This window comes from Macaca mulatta, chromosome 4, assembly GCF_049350105.2.
Source record: "Macaca mulatta isolate MMU2019108-1 chromosome 4, T2T-MMU8v2.0, whole genome shotgun sequence".
In the NCBI taxonomy this organism is placed as follows: Eukaryota; Metazoa; Chordata; class Mammalia; order Primates; family Cercopithecidae; genus Macaca; species Macaca mulatta.
This window is the reverse complement of record NC_133409.1, coordinates 26238513-26257708: the sequence shown is the minus strand read 5'-3', so window position 1 is coordinate 26257708 and position 19196 is coordinate 26238513. Positions and strand designations below refer to the sequence as shown.

The 19196-nt window shown below is 36.3% G+C and overlaps 1 protein-coding gene across 3 annotated transcripts in view; it reads left to right on the top strand.

Moving 5' to 3' along the window:
* Positions 1-19196, top strand: part of TBC1D32 (TBC1 domain family member 32) — a 226795-nt gene that overhangs the window by 54802 nt on the left and 152797 nt on the right. For all 3 annotated transcript variants that reach the window (XM_015137509.3, XM_015137505.3, XM_015137510.3), the window contains 5 exons: positions 11957-12158; positions 12747-12829; positions 15230-15368; positions 16025-16112; positions 18371-18489. In XM_015137509.3, coding sequence (XP_014992995.3) covers positions 11957-12158; positions 12747-12829; positions 15230-15368; positions 16025-16112; positions 18371-18489 — 631 coding nt within the window. The remainder of the gene's footprint in view (positions 1-11956; positions 12159-12746; positions 12830-15229; positions 15369-16024; positions 16113-18370; positions 18490-19196) is intronic.

Genomic DNA, 19196 nt, shown 5'->3' with positions numbered 1-19196 from the left:
CATCTCATTGCTCCTGCGGCAATAGGGTTATTGGCTATTTCCATTTCCTTGATAGTAATGTTCCTTTCCATATCATTTGTCCATTTGAAATTTGATTTATTGTTCATTGAGTTATATATGCATACGGTAAACATAAAGGTTTATTATAAAAAGTAGCAGTTCCTTTCTTGCTGTCTAGAGACAACTACTTTCAGCTGTTTTTGATGTTTTCTTTAGTGTTTATGTTATCAAATAATGTGGATATAATTTCTTTTAGCTTAAAGCTAAATTGTCAATTGTTCATTGACTTACAACAGTTTATCTCTCTTCCCTGCTTTCCCCACCAAACACACAAATACCTGTAGGTACCTAGTCCCTTCATTCCCCATCCATGCAAATACTGTTGTGCAATCAACTTTTTAATGTTTTACTGTATTCACATTATTGTGAACACTTTTCACAGCTGAGCCATGTGATATTCTTTTGTTACTTTTCTATTCTTTCACAATTTTTGCTTTCTCTGGAGTTAATTTTTTTTTGTTGTTTGGTACAGTTTTCAGTGTACTTAGCTTTCATGCAGTGCTAAGCCATCTACATGTTTTTTTCTAATTGACTAAATCCTCTCTCAGCATATTATAATACCAAAGTCCATGAGTTTAATTAAAGACATCTGTTTTTGAGCCTTCCCACCTACTTTATCAGAATGGGTTTCTGCCTCAGTTTTGTGCATAACTTTTACCTTGAAATACACTTCATCATCATTATGGAGTAGCCTTATTTTTCATTTTCCTTTCTCTGGAAGTTTTTTTTTTGGCTTTTTTTTGGTGTTTAGTGATCCAGAATGTTATGATGTTTCTTGATGAAGTTCTACCTTTATGTACTAGATGAATGTCTTTTTAAATTGACACATAATAATTGTACATATATTGATGGACATTGTAAATTTGAAGATTTATGCCTTTTAGGGAAAATATGTGGTTTTCTTCTTTTTTTTTTTTCTTTCTGAAATTCTATTGTTTGAACTTGGACATTCTCATCTGTTCTATTTTCTATTCCTTTTAAAATCTTTTTTTCTGGGAACTTTTTTCTGCTTTCATTTTCTAGCCTTTCTGTTGAAATTGAATTTTTCATTTAAGCTGTGTGGGTTTTTTGTTGTTGTTGTTGTTGTTTGTTTGTTTGTTTTTGAGACAGTCTTACTCTGTTGCCCAGTCGGGAGTGCAGTGGCACAATCTTGGCTCACTACAACCTCCACCTCCTGGGTTCAAGCGATGCTTTTGCCTCAGCCTCCAGAGTCATTGGGACTACAGGCGTGTGCCACCACACCTGGCTCATTTTTGTATTTTTAGTAGAGATGGGGTTTGAGCATATTGGCCAGGCAGGTCTCGACCTCCCGACCTCATGATCTGCCCACGTTGGCCTACTAAAGTGCTAGTATTATAGGCATGAGCCACTGCGCCCGGCTTTTTTTTTTTTTTTTTTTTTTAAATTTAACAAAGTTTCATTAAGCAAAGAACAATTTGCGAATCAAGCAGCCTCCTCAGCCAGGGTAGGCTCAGAGAAACTCCAGCACAGCCTCATGGTGGAAGATTTATGAACAGAAACAGAAAAATGATGCACAGAAAGTGTAAGTGAGGTATAGAAAAAGTCATTTTGGTGACAGCTTGCTGTTTGCATTATTTGAACACAGTTTGAACAGTTGGCCCACTTTAGTTGGCCAACGGTGATTGGTATAAGAGTAGGTTACAGTCTGTTTACACTTCCATCTAAGTTATAGTTCACTATGTACAGAGAAACGTTTAGGCTGAACTTAAAATATGCAAGGAGGCAGTTTTAGGCCAAACTTAATTCAACAGCTCTTTTTTTTTTTTTTATTATACTTCAAGTTCTAGGGTACATGTGCACAACGTGCAGGTTTGTTACATAGGTATACATGTGCCATGTTGGTGTGCTGCACCCATTAACTTGTCATTTGCATTAGGTATGTCTCCTAATGCTATCCCTCCCGCCTCCCCCTACCACACCCTGTGACAGGCCCCGGTGTGTGATGTTCCCTGCCCTGTGTCCAAGTGTTCTCATTGTTCAATTCCCACCTATGAGTGAGAACATGTGCTGTTTGGTTTTCTGTCCTTGTGATAATTTGCTCAGAATGGTGGTTTCCAGCTTCATCCATGTCCCTACAAAGGACATGAACTCATCCTTTTTTATGGCTGCATAGTATTCCATGGTGTATATGTGCCACATTTGCTTAATCCAGTCTGTCATTGATGGACATTTGTGTTGTTTCCAAGTCTTTGCTGTTGTGAATAGTGCCGCAATAAACATACGTGTGCATGTGTCTTTATAGCAGCATGATTTATAATCCTTTGGGTATATACCCAGTAATGGGATGGCTGGGTCAAATGGTATTTCTAGTTCTAGATCCTTGAGGAATCGCCACACTGTCTTCCACAATGGTTGAAATAGTTTACAGTCCTACCAACAGTGTAAAAGTGTTCCTATTTCTCCACATCCTCTCCAGCACCTGTTGTTTCCAGACTTTTTAATGGTCGCCATTCTAACTGATGTGAGATGCTATCTCATTGTGATTTTGATTTGCATTTCTCTGATGGCCAGTGATGATGAGCATTTTTTCATTTGTCTGTTGACTGCATAAATGTCTTCTTTTGACAGGTGTCTGTTCATATCCTTTGCCCATGTTTTGATGGGGTTGTTTGATTTTTTCTTGTAAATTTTTTTAAGTTCTTTGTAGATTCTGGATATTAGCCCTTTGTTAGATGAGTAGATTGTAAAAATGTTCTCCCATTCTGTAGGTTGCCTGTTCACTCTGATGGTAGTTTCTTTTGCTGTGCAGAAGCTCTTTAGTTTAATTAGATCCCATTTGTCAGTTTTGTCTTTTTTTTTTTTTTTTTTTTTTTGAGACGGAGTCTCGCTCTGCCATTCAATCTGGAGTGCAGTGGCTGGATCTCAGCTCACTGCAAGCTCCGCCTCCCGGGTTCACGCCATTCTCCTGCCTCAGCCTCCCGAGTAGCTGGGACTACAGGCACCCGCCACCACGCCTGGCTAGTTTTTTGTATTTTTTAGTAGAGATGGGGTTTCACCGTGTTAGTCAGGATGGTCTCGATCTCCTGACCTCGTGATCCGCCCGTCTCGGCCTCCCAAAGTGCTGGGATTACAGGCTTGAGCCACCGCGCCCGGCCAGTTTTGTCTTTTGTTTCCATTGCTTTTGGTGTTTTAGTCATGAAGTCCTTGCCCATGTATTGCCTAGGTTTTCTTCTAGGGTTTTGATGGTTTTAGGTCTAACATTTAAGTCTTTAATCTATCTTGAATTAATTTTTGTATAAGGTGTAAGGAAGGGATCTAGTTTCATCTTTCTATATATGGCTAGCCAGTTTTCCTAGCACCATTTATTAAATAGGGAATCCTTTCCCCATTTCTTGTTTTTGTCAGGTTTGTCAAAGATCAGATGGTGGTAGAGGTGTGATGTTATTTCCAAGGGCTCTGTTCTGTTCCATTGGTCTTTAACTCTGTTTTGGTAACAGTACCATGCTGTTTGGGTTACTGTAGCCTTGTAGTATAGTTTGAAGTAAGGTAGTGAGATGCATCCAGCTTTGTTCTTTTGGCTTAGTATTGTCTTGGCAATGCAGACTCTTTTGGTTCTGTATGAACTTTAAAGTAGTTTTTTTCCAATTCTGTGAAGAAAGTCATTGGTAGCTTGATGGAGATGGCACTGAATCTATAAATTACCTTAGACAGTATGGCCATTTTTACAATATTGATTCTTCCTATCCATGAGCATAGAATGTTCTTCCATTTGTTTGTGTCCTCTTAAAGGAGGACAAAATAACAAAATAAGTTGAGCAGTGGTTTGTAGTTCTCTTTGAAGAGATCCTTCACATCCCTTGTAAGTTGGATTCCTAGGTATTTTATTCTCTTTGAAGCAATTGTGAATGGGAGTTCACTCATGATTTGGCTGTCTGTTATTGGTGTATAGGAATGCTTGTGATTTTTACACATTGATTTTTTATCCTGAGACTTTGCTGAAGTTGCTTATCAGCTTAAGGATATTTTGGGCTGAGACAATGGGGTTTTCTAAATATACAGTCATGTCATCTGCAAACAGGGACAATGTGACTTCTTCTTTTCCTAACTGAATACCCTTTATTTCTTTCTCTTGCCTGATTGCCCTAGCCAGAACTTCCAACACTGTGTTGAATGGGAGTGGTGAGAGAGGGCATCCTGTCTTGTGCCAGTTTTCAAAGGAAATGCTTCCAGTTTTTGCCCATTCAGTATGATATTGGCTGTGGGTTTGTCATAAATAGCTCTTATTATTTTGAGATACATTCCATCAATACTGAATGTATTGAGAGTTTTTAGCATGAAGGGCTGTTGAATTTTGTCAAAGGCCTTTTCTGCATCTATTGAGATAATAATGTGGTTTTTGTCTTTGGTTCTGTTTATATGCTGGATTACGTTTATTGATTTGTGTATGTTGAACCAGCCTTGCGTTCCAGGGATGAAGCCCACTTGATCATGGTGGATAAGCTTTTTGATGTGCTGCTGGATTTGGTTTGCCAGTATTTTATTGAGGATTTTTGCATTGATGTTCATCAGGGATATTGGTCTAAAATTCTCTTTTTTTGTTGTATCTCTGTAGGCTTTGATATCAGGATGATGTTGGCCTCATAAAATGAGTTAGGGAGGATTCCCTCTTTTTCTATCGATTGGAATAGTTTCAGAAGGAATGGTACCAACTCCTTGTACCTCTGGTAGAATTCGGCTGTGAATCTGTCTGGTCCTGGACTTTTTTTTCATTGGAAGGCTATTATTGGAAGGCTATTAATTATTGCCTCAATTTCGGAGCCTGCTATTGGTCTATTCAAGGATTCAACTTCTTCATGGTTTAGTCTTGGGAAAGTGTAAGTGTCCAGAAAATTATCCATTTCTTCTAGGTTTTCTAGTTTATTTGCGTAGAGGTGTTTATAGTATTCTCTGATGGTAGTTTGTATTTCTGTGGGGTCGGTGGTGATATTCCCTTTATCATTTTTTATTGCATCTATTTGATCCTTCTCTCTTTTTTTCTTTATTAGTCTTGCTAGTGGTCTATCAATTTTGTTGATCTTTTCAAAAAACCAGCTCCTGGATTCATTGATTTTTTGGAGGGTTTTTTGTGTCTCTAGCTCCTTCAGTTCTGCTCTGACCTTAGTTATTTCTTGCCTTCTGCTAGCTTTTGAATGAGTTTGCTCTTGCTTCTCTAGTTCTTTTATTTGTGATGTTAGGTTGTCAATTTTAGATCTTTCCAGCTTTCTCTTGTGGGCATATAGTGCTATAAATTTCCCTCTACACACTGCTTTAAATGTGTCCCAGAGATTCTGGTGTGTTGTATCTTTGTTCTCATTGGTTTCAAATAACATCTTTATTTTTGCCTTCCTTTCGTTATGTACCCAGTAGTCATTCAGGAGCAGGTTGTTCAGTTTCCATGTAGTTGAGCGGTTTTGATTGAGTTTCTTAGTACTGAGTTCTAGTTTAATTGCACTGTGGTCTGAGAGGCAGTTTGTTATAATTTCTGTTCTTGTACATTTGCTGAGGAGTGCTTTACTTCCAACTATGTGGTCAATTTTGGAATAAGTGCAATGTGGTGCTGAGAAGAATGTATATTCTGTTGATTTGGGGTGGAGAGTTCTGTAGATGTCTATTAGGTCCACTTGGTGCAGAGTTGAGTTCAATTCCTGGATATCCTTGTTAACTTTCTGTCTCGTTGATCTAATGTTGACAGTGGGATGTTAAAGTCTCCTATTATTATTGTATGGGAGTCTAAGTCTCTTTGTAAGTCTTTAAGGACTTGCTTTATGAATCTGGGTGCTCCTGTATTGTGTGCATATATATTTAGGATAGTTAGCGCTTCCTGATGAATTGATCCCTTTAGCATTACGTAATGGCCTTCTTTGTCTCTTTTGATCTTTGATGGTTTAGAGTCTGTTTTATCAGAGACTAGGATTGCAACCCCTGCTTTTTTTTGTTCTCCATTTGCTTGGCAGACCTTCCTCCATCCCTTTATTTTGAGCCTATGTGTGTCTCTGCATGTGAGATGGGTCTCCTGAATACAGCAAACTGATGGGTCTTGACTTTTTATCCAGTTTGCCAGTCTGTGTCTTTTAATTGGAGCATTTAGTCCATTTACATTTAAGGTTAATATTGTTATGTGTGAACTTGATCCTGTCATTATGACACTAGCTGGTTATTTTGCTTGCTAGTTGATGCAGTTTCTTCCTAGTATTGATGGACTTTACATTTTGACACGTTTTTGCAATGGCTGTTACCTATTGTTCCTTTCCATGTTTATTGCTTCCTTCAGGATCTCTTGTAGGGCAGGTCTGGTGGTGACAAAATCTCTAAGCATTTGCTTGTCTGTAAAGGATTTTATTTCTCATTCACTTATGAAACTTAGTTTGGCTGGATATGAAATTCTGGGTTGAAAATTCTTTTCTTTAAGAATGTTGAATATTGGCCCCCACTCTCTTCTGGCTTGGAGAGTTTCTGTCGAGAGATCTGCTGTTAGTCTGATGGACTTCCCTTTTGTGTGTAACCCGACCTTTCTCTCTGGCTGCCCTTAAGATTTTTTCCTTCATTTCAACTTTGGTGAATCTGACAATTATGTGTCTTGGAGTTGCTCTTCTTGAGGAGTATCTTTGTGGCGTTCTCTGTATTTCCTGGATTTGGATGTTGGCCTGCCTTACTAGGTTGGGGAAGTTCTCCTGGATGATATCCTGCAGAGTGTTTTCCAACTTGGTTCCATTTTCCCCCTCACTTTCAGGCACCGCAATCAGACGTAGATTTGATCTTTTCACATAATCCCATACTTCTTGGAGGCTTTGTTCGTTTCTTTTTACTCTTTTTTCTCCACACTTCTCTTCTCGCTTCATTTCATTCACTTAATCTTCAATCGCTGATACTCTTTCTTCCGGTGGATCGAGTCGATTACTGAAGCTTGTGCATTTGTCATGTATTTCTCGTGTTATAGTTTTCATCTCTATCGGTTCTTTTAAGGCCTTCTCTGCATTGATTATTCTAGTTATCCATTCATCCATTCTTTTTTCAAGGTTTTTAGTTTCTTTGCGCTGGTTATGTAGTTCCTCCTTTAACTCTGAGAAGTTTGATCGACTGAAGTCTTCTTCTCTTAACTCGTCAAAGTCATTCTCTGTCCAGCTTTGTTCCGTTGCTGGCGATGAGCTGCCTTCCTTTGGAGGGGGAGATACGCTCAGACTTTTTGAATTTCCAGCTTTTCTGCCCTGCTTTTTCCCCATCTTTGTGGTTTTATCTGCCTTTGGTCTTTGATGATGGTGACATACTGATGGGATTTTGGTGTGGGTGTCCTTCCTGTTTGTTAGTTTTCCTTCTAACAGTCAGGACCCTCAGCTGTAGGTCTGTTGGGAGTTTGCTTGAGGTCCCCTCCAGACCCTGTTTGCCTGGGTGTCAGCAGCAGAGGCTCCAGAAAATAGAATATTGCTGCACAGTGAGTGTTGCTTTCTGATTCTTGCTCTGGAAGCTTTGTCTCAGAGGTGTACCCAGCCATGTGAGGTGTGAGGTATTGGTCTGCACTTAGTTGGGAATGTCTCCCAATTAGGCTACTCGGGGGTCAGGAACCCACTTGAGCAGGCAGTCTGTCCATTCAACCTCCATGCTGGGAGATCCACTGCTCTCTTGAAAGCTATCAGACAGGAGCATTTACGTCTGTAGAGGTTTATGCTGCTTTTTGTTTAGCTATGCCCTTTCCCCAGAGGAGGAGTCTGCAGAGGCAGGCTGGCCTCCTTGAGCTGCAGTGGGCTCCACCCAATTCGAGCTTCCCGGTGACTTTGTTTACCCACTGAAGCCTCAGCAATGGCGGGCACCCCTCCTCCAGCCTCGCTGCCGCCTTGCAGTTAGATCTCAGACTGCTGTGCTAGCAATGAGGGAGGCTCCATGGGCATGGGACCCTCTGGGCCAGGTGTGAGATATAATCTCCTGGTGTGCTAAGACCCTTGGTAAAGCACAGTATTAGGGTGGGAGTTACCCGATTTTCCAGGTGTTGTGTGTCTCAGTTTCCTTTGGCTAGGAAAAGGGATTCCCTTCTCCCTTGTGCTTCCCAGGTGAGGCGATGCTTCACCCTGCTTCAGCTCTCACTGGTTGGGCTGCACCAGCTGACCAGCACCAATTGTCCGGCACTCCCCAATGAGATGAACCCGGTACCTCAGTTGAAAATGCAGAAATCACCCATCTTCTGTGTCTCTCACGCTGGGAGCTGGAGGCTGGAGCTCTTCCTATTTGGCCATCTTAGGCATGCCCTCCCACCCACCGTGTGTTTTTGAGAGTTTCTGTAAGATGAATCAGGTTTATTCTGTTTTTCATATTGTGGCTGATAATTGAGGTTTTTCTATGTCCCGAATTACTGCTTGTTATTTTGATTTCCAGGTTCTAAAATTTTATTACCACATCATTTCCATTCTCCTTGTCTTTGGTGGTTTTATTGCCTACTGGAAAATTCTTTTACTTTTGAGTTTTAGTATTTATGGAGGGAGCAGTGAATGTATATGTTCAGTCTGCCATGTTTAACTAGAGGTCTTTATGAATAACAACTGTTTTTAAAATTTGGAAGACTAATTCTTTGTCATGAGTTCCAAGACTTCTTTTTATTGTCTACCACTTAACCCTATTTAAGTTTTTTTTTTTTTCTATATAGGTATTATTAATTTACATGTAGTCAGATTTTTCCCAATCATTATCTTTATGAGATTTGGGTTCTTTTTTTTTTTTCTTTTTTGAGATGGAGTCTCACTCTGCTGCCCAAGTTGGAATGCAGTTGTGGGATTTCTGCTCACTTCAACCTCCACCTCCCAGGTTCAAGTGATTCTCCTGCCTCAGCCTACAGAGTAACTGAGAGTATAGGTGTGTGCCACCGTGCTGGGCTAATTTTTGTATTTTTAGTAGAGATGGAGTTTCGCCATGTTGTCCAGGCTGGTCTCGAATTCCTGACCTCAAGTGATCCACTCAACTTGGCCTCCCAAACTGCTGGGATTACAGTCATGAACCACTGCATCTGGCCCTCTTTCTTTCTTTCTTTTTTCTTTCTTTCTTTCTTTCTTTCTTTCTTTCTTTCTTTCTTTCTTTCTTTCTTTCTTTCTTTCTTCCTTCCTTCCTTCCTTCCTTCCTTCCTTCCTTCCTTCCTTCCTTCCTTTCTTCCTTTCTTCCTTTCTTTCTCCTTCTTCTTTCTCTCTCTCTCTCTTTCTTTTTCTCTCTTTCTTTCTTTTAATATTAAAGAAAGTCTCCCTCACATTTGAAGTTAAACAGAGAAGGCATAAAATATTAGATTTTCTTCTGAATCTTCTTTGTCCAGTTAAAACTATAGATTCTGATTATTTATATTAATGGAAGACTGAAATAATCTCAAATGTTCAATAAGAGGCTAGTTGATTGAATTATGTTTACACAATGGAGCACTGAGCTGTCTGTGAAAGGGAATCTTTTTGTGTGTTTCTGTAGAGTTATTTTCAGGATATGTTGTTAAGTGAATAAAGGAAAACAGAAGAATGTTAATGGAATGCTACCTTTTGTATGGTACAAAGAAATATGAATGATCATATTTGTTTGTGTTTTTAAAAGAGACTGATGAATGGACAAAGTGAAAACTAATGAAAATGGTTAATATTAGGAGAGGGGAGAGAAAAATGTGGAGAAACAGATATGGAGCCAAGATATCTAGGATTATACCTTAATTATACCTAGATTTGACTTTGGACTCATCTTGTTGTTTATGTACTAAATGTAAAAAAAAAAAAAAAAAAAATGAAGCCACAATATTTAAAAGCTGCAAACAAAGGTATTAGTAAATTTAGATATAAATCAAGTTAGTGACATATTCATGCAGAGAAAAGAATTACTTCAAATAATCTAATTTTGATTGATAATTTCCAGTGGGATATTTTCTAAGGTGAAAAACATCCTCAAAGTAATCTTAAACTGCATTTAGTATATGTTTAGAAGTAATATTGCTGTTGCTGTTTTGAAATTGTTATACATAATTATAGAGCAAATAAGTAATTATAGTAGTGTTATAAGGAACTAAGATTTTCAATATAAGAGAAAAAGATAAAAGTATAAAGTTAAATAAGAAACCTGAATCTTCATAATAAAAATAAAATTATGAACTTTTTTTTTTCTTAAGTTATATTTTTCCCAGCACTATCAGTGGAATAGTAGCAACTGCTTCACTGTGAGCTGTTATCTGTATTGTCTAAATATCTTTTTGTTCTAAGAAGAGACAGGAGTGGCTGATTCTGGGTCTGGGCCAGGAAGTGTGGAGGATGATCCTGGGATATCTTACCGTTTTAGAAGCAATCTAAGACCAATGGGATAGTGTCAAAAGGACCCCAGAGCCAACCAGAAGGGGCCTCCTACTGGCTTAAGATGGACAATTTGAGAATCAGAAAAATAGTGACTACAATGATTGACATACATAAAGTATATAAAAAATACATGCGTTTGAAAAGGCACTGAAATAGAAAACAAACAAAAAATAAACTTTATCAGTTACCTGCTGAAATTGCTAGGACACCAATTTATTAGTATGCAAATTGATAAAAAGAAAATTTAAGCATTTTTTCTAGCCTTTTCTGTACAAACTGTATTTTAGTGCAACTAAAACATGAATGAGGAAAAGTTCTTCACAGAAGAATTCTAGCTAATAAATGCAAGATAAATGATATAATCAGAAAAATCATAATTTGATAATCCTTAATGAAATAGTAGATGTAGGAAATGATCATTAATGAATGCTAAATCATTAGGTGAAAGGTTGATGGGGAGGACTACATACTAGAGAGGTCAGGATGATACCATCTGACCAATGATCTTTAGCACCACTAAAATTGGGACATCCAGATAGTGCTTCATTCAATAGGAGGTAGACAGCGGCAACCAACTATGAAGTTATTTTACCAAGGAAAAAAAAGGAAAGAAAACAAAAGAAATTAAACTTAAATCTAAATAGTCTTCTAGATCTAATGATCACTTTATAGGGAGAACTAGAGAAAAAAGTTAAATGACACCATGGTAAAGCATGGTAAAGCAGTTATCCAAATAAACATGACTGTTTTCCCAGCAAATCAGTGGCATGGGGGAAAATATTAGGACCTGTAACTACAATAATCTAATGCACACCATTGAACTTGTGTAAATTCTGAGCATTTATTAAGTACTTATCTATTATTATTATCTATTATTACTTTTAAAAGTGTCTCAGCTGGCCGGACACCTGTATCTCAGCACTTTGGGAGGCCGAGGCAGGTGGATCACCTGAGGTCAGGAGTTTGAGACCAGCTTGGCCAATATGGTGAAACCTGGCCAATATAGTGAAATCCTGTCTCTACTAAAAAAGTACAAAAATTAGCCAGGCATGGTGGCATGTACCTGTAATCCCAGCTACTCAGGAGGCTGAGGCAGGAGAATTGCTTGAACCCGAAGGGCGGAGTGAGCCAAGACCGCGCCATTGCACTCCAGTCTGGGTGACAGAGTGAGACTCCATCTCAAAGAAAAAAAATTTCTCAGCCTTTGATATAGGGGAACTAAGTCCTGTTAATGGGATGGGGAATGTGTCAGTGAGTGCTAGGAATGGAGCATTTAGGATTATGTTTTCACTATAGAATTGACAGTATTTATCTACATGGCCGTGGTCTCAATGCGTCCATAATCTTTTAATTGTAAAGTTTTGCTGCTTTTTCACTGTCTCTATATTTTTTCCTTCCATCCCACCGAAATTGTTCTCATTGCTAGACATCTGCGCATGGGTGGGAACATGAATATTGACATATCTGAGAAAAGTTAGAGGAGGACTAAAAGGGATCCAAGCAAATGAAGAGTTTTTGTGACAAGACTAGCCTTTTTGGTATAGCTTTATGAAGTCAAGATTAATATAACCTTGGAATCACTTTCAGGTATCATCTTTTAGTTCTACAGGTGCTCATATAATTGCCCAGTTTTCGAAAAAACTTCTTGATGAAGATATTTCTGTATTTTCTGGATCACAAATGTTGCCTGTGGTTAAAGGAGCTTTTATTTCTGTGTGTCGTCAGATATATAGTACATGCGAAGGCTTGCAGGTGTTAATCACTTACAGTTTGCATGAATCTATAGCAAAGGCATGGAAAAAGGTAAGTATTTTCAAGCTTCGTTTTTCCTCCCTGCAAATCTTCATTTCAAATGTAAGCACCATTTTAGTGTTGTACTTTGGATGAAATAGTTAACTGGGCAAATATGACTTCTTTAGCATCACAGTACTCTAGGGAAGATAATGCATCTTAATTTGGCACAGGTTGACTGCAGTATCTCCTTTCCCAGTGGGACAAAGTTCTAAGACTTAAATGGGTACTGCAGATTATTTTCTTCTCCTAGATGAGGCTTTAGGTTAATTTTCCTTACATAGACTAACACTGTTTGGGAGTTATTTTAAAGTAATTTTTAGAGACAGCTGGGTTTTCATTGTGGATACTAGAGATTGTAATGTAGCAATAGCCATATATGTATATATCAATGGACAACTAAGTCTTTTACCCCCATTTAATATGGTTTATTTGTAAAATATGTCACATAATATTTAATTAACAACCAGATAATTTAAAATTTGAAGATAACTTTGATTTTAATAACATTAAGGATAAAACAAAGATGCAGCATAGGAAATCTTATGGGTAGTGCTATCAGTAAGAAAAATAATATAAATTATTCTGCTATTTTTTTAGACAAGTTTGCTATCAGAAAGAATTCCTACTCCAGTAGAGGGTTCTGATTCTGTTTCTTCAGTAAGCCAGGAATCCCAAAACATGTAAGTACAATTGATGAAAGTCATCTATTTATTATATTTACTGAAATAAATTTAAAATTTATTAAAATATAATAGAATACTATGGCAAAAATGTTTTACTGGATGGTAAATGTATATATACAGGTTCAAGGAAAATTAGTTTGGAAGAACTTTAGAGATCATACAATACTCATAGCCTTTTAAAAATCTAACAATATTTATTATACTTGTTTCATTCTGTTTTTACATCTTAGATTAGGAAAAGTGACTTATTATCATGTTTCCAGAAAATTTAGAGAATTACTAAATACTAAAGTTGGAAAGTTAACTGGAGAGTTCAGTAGAAATAATATTTTCTCAAGTACCAATGAAGTGTATTTATATTTAAAATATGATTTTTCTAAATGTGTTGGGAGTGCATTTCAATTAGGTTTTGACTTTGGAAAATTATTTAAATCAGTATTTATATCAAATTTTAATGAAGATGTCTCCATGTTCCTTTACAGATATCAGTAGGATATAGAGTCAGATTAATGGGGAAAATAGATTTTTTGAACTAAACTCTGGCAACATATTTTTCTGGGTTCTGTCCTTATTTTTTAATCGAGTATTGGCATAGTCTAAAATGGTAATTAGGGAGAACTTGAAGGGCTATTCTTTGTTAAAGAGATGTTGAAGTGGAATTTGAATTTTTTTTAAGGTAGGTATAGTTTAGCTTACAAAACAATCAAACAAAAAGCCTTCTGCATTTCCTTAATGGTGTAATGGTTCAACAAATAGTTAATTCCCTAAACATTTGCTATAATTTATTTTCTAATATAGTTATCACACAATTAGCTGCTTTTTTTTTTTTTTTTTTTTGCATTAAAGGGTGAGAAAAAACATTTCTATAGTTTATTTTTGAGGTAATTTTTAGATCTCATTTTTTAATCATTAATTTTCATTTTTAATTTCAATAGTTATTATTTTGATTTTTATTTCAATGGTTTTCAGGGTTCAGGTGCTTTTGGTTACATGGATACATTCTTCAGTGGTGATTTCTGAGCTTTTTGTGCATCCATCACTCAAGCAGTATACACTGTACCCAATATGTCATTTTTTATCCCTTACCCCCCTTCCAAATTTTCCTCCTGTACCCCCAAAGTCCATTATATCATGCTTGTGCCTTTGCATCCTCAGAGCTTAGCTCCCACTTATAAGTGAAAGCATGATATTTGTTTTTTTATTTCTGAGTCACTTAACTTAGAAAAATGGACTCCAGCTCCATCAAGCTTGGTGCAAAAGACATTATTTCCTTTTTTTAAAATGACCAAGTAGAATTCCATGGCGTATATGTACCACAATTTCTTTATTCACATATTGGTTGATGAGCACTTAGATTGGTTTCATATCTTTGCAATTGTGAATTGTGCTCCTATTAACATGCTTTTGCCTGTGGCTTTTTCATGTAATGACTTCTTTTCCTTTGGGTAGATACCCAGCAGTGGGATTGCTGAATCAAATGGTAGTTCTACTTTTAGTTCTTTAAGGAATCTCCATATTGTTTTCAATAGTGGTTGTACTAGTTTACATTCCCACCAGCAGTGTAAAAGAGTCCCACCACATACATACCAACATCTATTGTTTTTTTGACTTTTTAATTATGGCCTTTTTTTCTTGCAGGAGTAAGTGGTTTTAATTTGCATTTCCCTGATGATTAGTGATGTTGAACATTTTTTTTTTCAACTGCTTGTCAGCTGTTTGTATGTTTTGAGAATTGTTTCTTCATGTCCTTTGTCCACTTTTAAATGAGATTATTTGTTTTTTCTTCTTGCTGATTTCTTTGACTTCTTTGTAGATTCTGGAAATTAGTCCTTTGTTAGACATTGCATAGTTTGTGAATATTTTCTCCCACTCTGGGTTGTGGTGACTCTACTTATTTCTTTTGCCTTGCAGAAGCTTTTTAGTTTAATTATGTCCCATTTATTTATTTTTGTTTTTGTTGAAATTGCTTTTGGGGTCTTAGTCATGAATTGCATAAGCTAATGCCCAGAAGAGTTTTTCCAGTGTTATCTTCAAGAATTTTTATGGGGAGTTGAGGTTCGGAGAATTCACGCACAGCAGAATATTAATAGGAAAATAGAATGAAATTAGTATGTTGATGAGAGAACCTAGGTATAATAAAAATGCTGACATATGCAGTTAACATTTTTTTTAATTCAGTGAAGAGAACTTATAGGTATAGAAAATGTAGGAATAAAAGAATTCACTACCAAAGAAACCATGTTTTTATTTAATTTTAAACCTTTATTGATTAGTTTGCAACCAATATGTACTGTGTAGCTTTAATTGTAAACAGGGTTAAGCTCAGCTAAGACATAGTCTTTGTTTTCAGTTTTTAGTATCTTAAAAAAAGCTCTAACTTTCTTTTACCTATTTCAGTATGGCTTGGGAAGATAATTTGCTAGATGATTTACTACATTTTGCTGCCACCCCCAAAGGATTACTACTTCTTCAAAGAACAGGTGCTATCAATGAATGTATGACATTTATGTTCAACCGATATGCAAAAAAATTACAGGTATGAATTACCATCTGCCACAGGCAAAGGGAGTTTTTGTAGTTGCAAAAGCCATTAAGAGCATCATTCTGTTTTCTGTGTATGAAGAAGTTATTAAGCCTCAATTAAAAGACCATATAGCATTGCAATAGTCAACTTGATTTTTTTTTTTTAGGAAAACATTGGAGAGTTGATATTAGTGTCTGTGGCTGTATTTACAGAATTGCAAATAACCAGATGGAATTGAGGAATGCAGTTAATTATCTTATGTTTTATAATTATGATATCAAACATCTGGATGTAGTGAAACTGGGTGGTTTTCCTAGAGAAGGAAACCTATTGAGTCTAAATGTATATGTCAGTGAAGGTTTAGGCCTCACATTTTAAAGGGAACAAAAATATTTGTAGAGGCGTTCTATTATTTTACTATTAAATAAATTTGCAATGTGTTTTAGTCTTTACTCAAACAGTAAAAGGCTAAAGGTCACTGGGTTGTAATCAGCTTTTTTTCTGTCATACTAAATATCCCTAGAGTTTTGGGCTTTTTAAGATCTTAGGTATGATTTTAAAATATTTTTCAGAGTTTGTTTTTGCAATTCTTACCATCTTGAAGGGATGTCTAGTTAGCATGCCATGTTTTCTTGCTTCTCATTGCTGTTCCATATTTATGTTGTTAGGTCAGCAGGCATAAAAAATTTGGCTATGGAGTTTTGGTTACACAAGTGGCATCAACAGCAGCAGGTGGCGTTGCACTAAAAAAGTCAGGTAAATGTTTCTTTTCATTAGAATTAGAATTATTTTAAACATAAAATGAGCAAGCCAACTGAAAATTTAACTGGCACAATCAAGTATCAAGATATTTACTCTAAAATTCTTTTTACTAAGTTAGACCTTATGTAAAAGAAAGTTACAGGATTTTCTTTTTGTCTTTCTTCTTCCATCAAATTCCAATAGTTTTGTGTTTCTGTGAAATGTATACAACCTTGTTCTCTTGCCTTGAACCAAAGGCAAATAATGAACTCAGGAGAAACGTACTTAATGCTTTAAGAATCTTCCTTCATCTTATAAATCAGAAGAATATCATCTTCTCTCAGTACAGTCCCATCTGATAGGATTATCTAATGCTCATTGTCAGTGGCTTATATATGCTTCAAAGTTTACACTCATTTACATAAAATTTCCTAATTCCCTTGCTCCCTCTTTTCTTCTTGAAATCATTTGTCCCACCCTGGCTTTCACATTATCTTCGAAGTTGGCAGTAAATATATATTCTTTCTTGTCCATTTGATTTGTAAGAAGTTAAAACATTGGAAATTTAATATGTCTTTTTTTTTTTTTTAAATGAGACAGAGAGTTTCACTTTTGTTGCCCAGGCTGGAGTGCAATGGCACAGTCTCAGATCACTGCAACCTCCGCCTCCTGGGTTCAAGTGATTCTCCTGCCTCAGCCTCCTAAGTACCTGAGATTACAGGCACCCACCACCACGCCTGGCTAATTTTTGTATTTTTGGTAGAGATGGGGTTTCACTGTGTTGGCCAGGCTGGTCTTGAACTCTGACCTCAGGTGATTTGCCCACCTTGGCCTCCCAAAGTGCTGGGATTACAAGTGTGAACCACCACACCCAGCCAATATGTCTTATATTAAGGTTATCTGAGCTCTGAACAAGATATAATCCCTGATAGAGATGCTATGACAATATTTTTTTCAAGGCTTAGAGTTGAATTATAACATGAGTGATCACTACTGATTCTCTCTTTAAATACAAATACTTTTCCTATAGTATATTTTAAATTTGTTTTTTGGCTGAACTAATCTGGACTACTTGTATTATGAAACATGTTTCTTGGTTAAAAAAAAAAATTATCCTAAACTGAACCACTAATTTTTTTTCTTCTACTTAGAATAAAATTCATGTAGTGTAGTATTCAGAGCACATTAACTGAAGTGTTTGGGGACTAAATTTAACCTCAGATCTCACCCTTCGTAAAGTCATTAAGCTTCTGAGCATGATAGTCTCAAACTTTTCATGAGAGGAGTAAGTGTAGTTTTCAAAGTACAGGAGGAAGACGACAGTTTTTTGAGCTTCTCCAATGTCTTAGGTACTATATTAGGAACTTCACATGTATTGTCCTGTTGATACTTCATGGCAACCGTGGAATATGGCATCATTATTTCAATTTTCAAATGGGAGAACTAAGGCTCCAGGAAGTCGCGGGATTTTTGCAAGGATGAACAGCTAATAAACTGGCATATTTGGAATTTAAACTCTAATATTCTCAGTTTTAGAGCCCATATTTTTTCTCTCATAGCAGAAGACCCTTTCTGATCTAATATTGTTGTTATGAACTTCCTTATTTTATGATTAAATGTTGTGTTTTACACTTTTCCAGATGATTTTTCTACTTGATTTTTAAATAGACTAATTTGATAATTGGGTTTTATATTCATTTTCATTTAGTTGTATAGTATGACTCATAAGAATTTAAAGACTAGGTTGAAGCAAAAGTCGTATGAAATGCAGAATCATTCTTAGTGTGTAGAATTACAAAAAAAAAATTAGTTACATTGGAATAAGGGCGCATACACTCTTTGGATGCCTACCTGGCCTCCTGTTACCTCTTTCTCTCCCCTCACCTCTGAAAAACACAACCTGATTTCAGACTGCCTTACTTTGCTGGCTGATTTGCAGAGCAAAGTATAAACCTGTTTATGTTTCAGAAAACATGCTCAGAGAAGTTACTGGCCAAAGTGAAGAAGCTGGGACTCAAAATTCCGCAGTCTTCCAGGGAAATAGTCTCTCAGAATTTAGTTATTACAGAGTTTTACGATAATGAAATATCATAAAAGTATATTAACAATAGCAGATATAATTTCTACCAAGAAGAGATTATTGCTTATATAAGATGCAAGTATGTGTCTTCTGTCAAAGTAGACCAGATTTGTCAGTGGGATCATCATATCTTTCCTTCATCATCCAAAGAAATATTACGCTATAAATGACTTAAAGTAATAATTCTTTTTAGGGTTTATTAATGAACTTATAACTGAATTATGGTCCAATCTGGAATATGGAAGAGATGATGTTAGGGTAACCCATCCCAGAACTACTCCCGTGGATCCTATTGACCGAAGCTGTCAAAAGGTAAGAAGTCATTTGGCTAATAATACACAGATTTGAGAAGCATTTCACAGAAACGAATTCATTCATACTTTATCCATATTCAGTTACAACCAGCAGACTTTTTAATGTATTTATTTCTCCTCTTTAATTTTCAAATTAGTAATTTTTATTTTCAAAATAAGTTTAGCAAATAATAGAAATCCCAGTATTTCATGGGAATAATATTTTGCCAGAATGATTTTCTTTTACTTTATGTTTATTAAAGTTTTTCTCCCTTCATGAAGAGTAATAATGTACCAGACATGTTACAAAAAATCAAATCACTGGAACAAACAAAAACCAACCAACCAACCAATCAATATAAAAATCCAAGAAATGTTTTGCCCTATAGCTTGAATCTAATAGAAAATTGTCAGGAATATTTGAAGGAAGGGCAGACAGAGAGAAGATGCTATCACTTAAAGTCACAAAATTTTAAAAAATCAGCCACCTAATGTTCTATCACAATTCAATGACTTTTTACATTTAACATATTTTCCAAAGAAAGTGACGGTTTCTAACTTTGATTGTATGGTAGCTTAGACAATTTTTGTTCAAAAGATGTCATAAAATTGCTTAAAAAGCAAAACACTCCAATGTTTCAGAAGTTCCTCTTTCTGTACTAGTTTGCTCCCATAGAAAGCACAAATTCTGGAAAAAAATGTAAACATCAAGTAGCTAAAAGCATT